Source organism: Leuciscus leuciscus (assembly GCF_965113295.1).
Source record: "Leuciscus leuciscus genome assembly, chromosome: 24".
Classification (NCBI taxonomy): domain Eukaryota; kingdom Metazoa; phylum Chordata; class Actinopteri; order Cypriniformes; family Leuciscidae; genus Leuciscus; species Leuciscus leuciscus.
This window is the reverse complement of record NC_138723.1, coordinates 31,728,869-31,733,868: the sequence shown is the minus strand read 5'-3', so window position 1 is coordinate 31,733,868 and position 5,000 is coordinate 31,728,869. Positions and strand designations below refer to the sequence as shown.

General features: G+C 41.7%; 1 protein-coding gene across 2 annotated transcripts in view; it reads left to right on the top strand.

The window, feature by feature from the left end:
• Nucleotides 1-360: 360 nt before the first annotated feature.
• Nucleotides 361-5,000, top strand: part of LOC309489759 (ankyrin repeat and LEM domain-containing protein 2) — a 17,621-nt gene continuing 12,981 nt past the window's right edge. Inside the window, exons 1-3 of one of the 2 annotated variants that reach the window (XM_082158644.1) lie at nt 361-541; nt 1,762-2,091; nt 4,533-4,715. In XM_082158644.1, the coding sequence (XP_082014770.1) occupies nt 1,779-2,091; nt 4,533-4,715 (496 nt within the window). In that variant the 5' untranslated portion in view covers nt 361-541; nt 1,762-1,778. Of the gene's footprint in view, nt 654-1,761; nt 2,092-4,532; nt 4,716-5,000 lie in introns of both variants that reach the window. The other variant, XM_082158643.1, reaches the window with a different exon arrangement.

Here is a 5,000-nt window from a genome sequence, read left to right as displayed (position 1 = left end):
AACAACATAACATATTCATTAAGAATAAATCAACACCATAAAAAGAAAGACAATATATTGCAAACAAATAAATAAATAAGTACATTTAGTGTCCTTTTTTATTTATGTAGTAGGCCTATGTCTGACTAGCAGTACATGGATGTATTAAACAATGTACAATCATATATTTTTATCCGTTTATACACTCAAAAATGCATATAATAAGATCGAAAGGCACTTCAATATCTGTAAAGTGACGCCCTCTGCTGGATCACACTGGCACATGCGCAGTGACGCCCTCTGCTGGATCACACTGGCACATGCGCAGTGACGCCCTCTGCTGGATCACACTGGCACATGCGCAGTGACGCCCTCTGCTGGATCACACTGGCACATGCGCAGTGACGCCCTCTGCTGGATCACACTGGCACGCCTCGGGCTCGCAGTAACTTCACTTCACTTCAGTTTGTCAAATAAAAAACACGATGATTCTTATATATCATCATCAGTATGTTTTCATTACCGTTTCCTTTGGGGTTCGGAAGGGTTTGTGATCATCCAGGTGAGTTTGTTCAGTTCTGTGGACGCGTTTAGTCAGTGACGTACATTTGATTCGGTTCGTGTCCTGGATTAATATCAGACGATTCTGTCAATCACTGGTTGAAAATAGACTGGTAAGTATTTTTTTCGTGTTGTTTATTGTTTAATACACATATAAAATTGGATGACATGCGTGAATTCAAGCCTGTTTGTTTTATTAAAAATGTTCAAGTTCAGTGACTAATGGAAAGTTTATTCGGGTGTGTGTGTGTACAGTATCTATGTGCGTGTGAGTGTGTGTGATAAGAGAGAGAGAGAGAGAGAGAGAGAGAGTGTGTGTGTGTGTGTGTGTGTGTGTGTGAGAGAGAGAGAGAGAGTGTGTGAGAATGAGAGTGTGAGAGAAAGTGTGTGTGAGAGAGAGAGAGAGAGAGAGAGAGGGAGAGAGAGAGAGAGAGTGTGTGTGAGAGTGTGTGTGAGAGTGTGTGTGAGAGTGAGTGAGTGTGTGTGAGTGAGTGTGTGTGTGTGTGTGTGTGTGTGTGTGTGTGTGTGTGTGTGTGTGTGTGTGTGTGTGAGAGAGAGAGAGAGAGTGTGTGAGAATGAGAGTGTGAGAGAAAGTGTGTGTGAGAGAGAGAGAGAGAGAGAGAGAGAGAGTGTGTGTGTGTGAGAGTGTGTGAGTGTGTGTGAGTGTGTGTGTGTTTGTGATAGAGAGAGTGTGTGTGTGTGTGTGTGTGTGTGTGTGTGTGTGTGTGTGTGTGTGTGTGTGTGTGTGTGTGTGAATGAGAGAGAGAGTGTGGGAGAGTGTGTTTGTGATAGAGAGAGAGAGTGTGTGTGTGTGTGTGTGTGTGTGTGTGAGAGAGAGAGAGAGAGAGAGAGAGAGAGAGAGAGAGTGTGTGTGTGTGTGTGTGTGTGTGTGTGTGTGTGTGTGTGTGTGTGTGTGTGTGTGTGTGTGTGTGTGTGTGTGTGTGTGTGTGTGCAAAGATGGGGCAAATTGTCACATTTATCTCAAGACGATGATTTCAACTGATTTCAGTTCTTAAATCTCGAACAGGTTTGATGTTTCATCTGTTTGTTGTATTAAACATGTTCAAGTTCAGTGATTAATGGAAGGTTTATTCGGTTATTAATAGAAGCTCATAATGTAAAGTTAAACTGTGACATATGAGAGACTCGGTTCACATGACGTTTACATCAGTCACACTATTAAAACTCCATCTTATTCAGCCTGTTCAACCTCTGTTTCAGGTCAAAGGTCGTGAACTATGGAGGCGGTCCTGGAGAGGCTTCAGACACTGACCTCAGATCAGCTGAGAGAGCAGATCATCAGCGCCGGACTCAAGTGTGGCCCGATAACAGCCACCACCCGGAGCATCTTCCAGAAGAAGCTGGCTCGAGCTCTCCTGGAGGGCGGTGATGTGGCCGTAGTGCATTCTGGGAGTTCAGATCCTGTCGAAGAGCCAATCAGCGAGACCGAAAACGGAGAGGAAACGAATCATGACGCTCAAACGTCCACGGAAAGTCCATCTGTTTATTACGGCGTGTGTCCTCAGCGGGACGACCCTTCGGTGGAAGATGGTCTGTGTTTACTCATCAGTCTTGTTTCAGGCTCTACTAGAACAGGTTTTCCTGCTTGAATGTTGATTATTTTCCTCATATTCTCCATTTGTTGCGGCTCCTCTCTTCCTAGTCTGTCAGTAACGCTCGTTTAATTCCTTTCAGTGTTGCCAGACGTACGATAATTACGACCTCTGTACGATGTACGATCAATAATCAAAAAAATACTCACGTTACTCACATTACGTCTTCTCGGCCAATCGCAGTGGAGAATGACTCTCACGAGGACAAGTTAACGTTCCTGCCGCAGCGCTTAGGTCAGTTGTTTTCAAGCTGAGCTCGATAGTTTAGCAATAAAGTAATTTGCTGGTCGTGTCAAAAAGTTGTTGGTCTAGATTAGGGCTGCACGATTAATCGCAATTTACATGTAATCGCACTTAAATCGAGATGGATTATCGCGATTTTGAAATCGCAAAGGCTGCGATTATTTTTTTATGCGCAGTTTGTCATTGATGTACGGCTCAGTAAACGCTGCTCACTCTGAACGCACTGAGTTTCAGTCACTTATAACGTGCATTTGAAAAAGCAACACGCGTCAAACATCTTTCCAAACACGAGAATCATTTATGAACCTCTTTTTAATTACATGCAACATTTAATAACATGCATTTACTCCAAACTCTCTTCATAAGGACAGCTGAGCTCCTCCTGTGAGATGATGAGCTTCTTACACAGAATAAGGCAGTCGTGTATTTATAAGTCATGTTTAATCAAAGCGTTTCAATCTTCTGTTTCTTCAGCTACAGCGATAGGGGTTTCCTGGAATGATGCACATTATTGTACTTCTGCGGCGGGGCATATTTATCGTGTTTGCATGAGAGCGCCCTCTGGTGTTCAGATGGGGCAGTATTTACTACCAATCAGCCGCACTCCACTGACAAGATGCGCATAAAATAATCGCAGCCTTTGCCAAATCGTGTGCGGTTTTATTGCTATTCATCGTGCAGCCCTAGTCTAGATTCTAGAAGATAAATAGTTGTATTCTGTACATTTGACTCGTGTACGATAATTTTGAGCTTCTGGTATGATACTTGGACATTTACAATCTGGCAACACTGGTTCCTGTCTCTATGAAGCTCCTCCTTCTGAAAAGCACACTGTGCTCTGATTGGTCGGCTGGAGCAGTGTGTTGTGATTGGTCGAGCGCTTCGAGTGTGTTTGGGAAATGTCCCGCCCCTTACCATAACCGCCAGTTTAACACACTACTAACTCACTCAACCAGGCCCCGCCCCTTTATTCTGCGTATTAATTATTTAAATGAGGAATATTGAGACGTGTTCGTTCCCAGAAGAAACTCACTGGAGACTACAGTGGAGGCGTTTCAGGAGCTCAGACACACTGACTCTGATATAGAGAATGTTTAATCATAGCTAGTGTTTATTAGACTGGGTAAACCCAGCCTGGTCTGCCGGCGATTTGATTTGATTTGAAATTTGCGGGAACCAATCACAAGCTGGCTTATCCACCTGACGCGCTATTGGCGGGTTTAATCCAATCCAATTCCAGAGCCATTACTTCTCTGTCCAATACCTTTTAACCTCTCGACAATGCTCAATGGCTTCTTTAGTTTAGCAAATACCACTAATTACCACTAATTACCACTAATTTGGGTAAATACCACTCACTTTCATGTTTTTTTGCGCAACCTGCATAAATCGCTCGATACCATTGCTGCCTCTGCAAACCGCTGATCAACACGTTTGGTTACACGTTTCCTGCCTGGAGTTTTTGCGTCGCTCTGCAAGTACGTCACCCAGATCGTTGGTCTGATTTGTTGAAGGACTATCCAGTTGCGTACAGAGTCATTTGAACTATGCCCGCTGATCACGTCTCTTGTGCAGTAGAAATACAGAGCAGACTCCCCTGACCAATGTTCAGTCTAAATGATAGCCAGACTAAGTGTTTATAACTTTGCTTGCTAGTTCATGTTAGTTGACACGTTAATGTCAATAAATGAGGCCTTTTTGTTAAATAGCGCTGGGCAACAAGTAATCGCATCCAAAATAAAAGTTTGTGTTTACATAATATATGTGTGTGCGCTGTGTATAATTATTTTGTATATATAAATACAAACACATGCATGTATATATTTAAAAAATATTTGCATGTATATACTGTATATTTATTTATACAATATACAAATATAAATGTTTTATATATAAATTACACCTTTTTCTTAAATATATACATGCATGTGTGTGTGTATTTATATATACAAAATAATTATACACAGCACACACACATATATTATGTAAACACAAACTTTTATTTTGGATGTGATTAATCGTGTCACAGCCCTGTTGTAAAGTGTGACTGTTTTTGATATATTTCACTGACACTGTTACTGAGAAATGTGAAATTGTACTAATCATAACCAGTGTTGATGCTGTGATCAATAACAGGCTCGCCGCATGTGTACGTCGATAAGACGAAGGCGCTGAAGGCCGTGATGAAGCTGAAAGGCGCTCGATTCAAAGCCTTCGCTAGTAAAGAAGACGCTGAGAACTTCGCTAAAGGTTTCTGTGAAGGGGCCGCATCACCACACAAACCCTCTCCAGAGAAACCCAGCGCTGTGTCCGTCACTGGTGAGCCCAACCGGTCACATTACAGCTGCACGATTAATCATTAAAAGATTGCAATCTTGATTCAAACTTATTATATAAAATATATACATATATATATGTCTATACTTAGACAGTTACATATTTGTAAAATAGCGTATTTGTACAAAATAGAGTAAACCACCTTTTGAAAGAAGCTTGATTCTTAAAATAACAATTGTATCATTTACATCATTACACCAGTAGGTGGCGACAAGTGACTGTTAAAACATGTATTTGTCATTGAATCATTAATTTAAAAGATTTGTT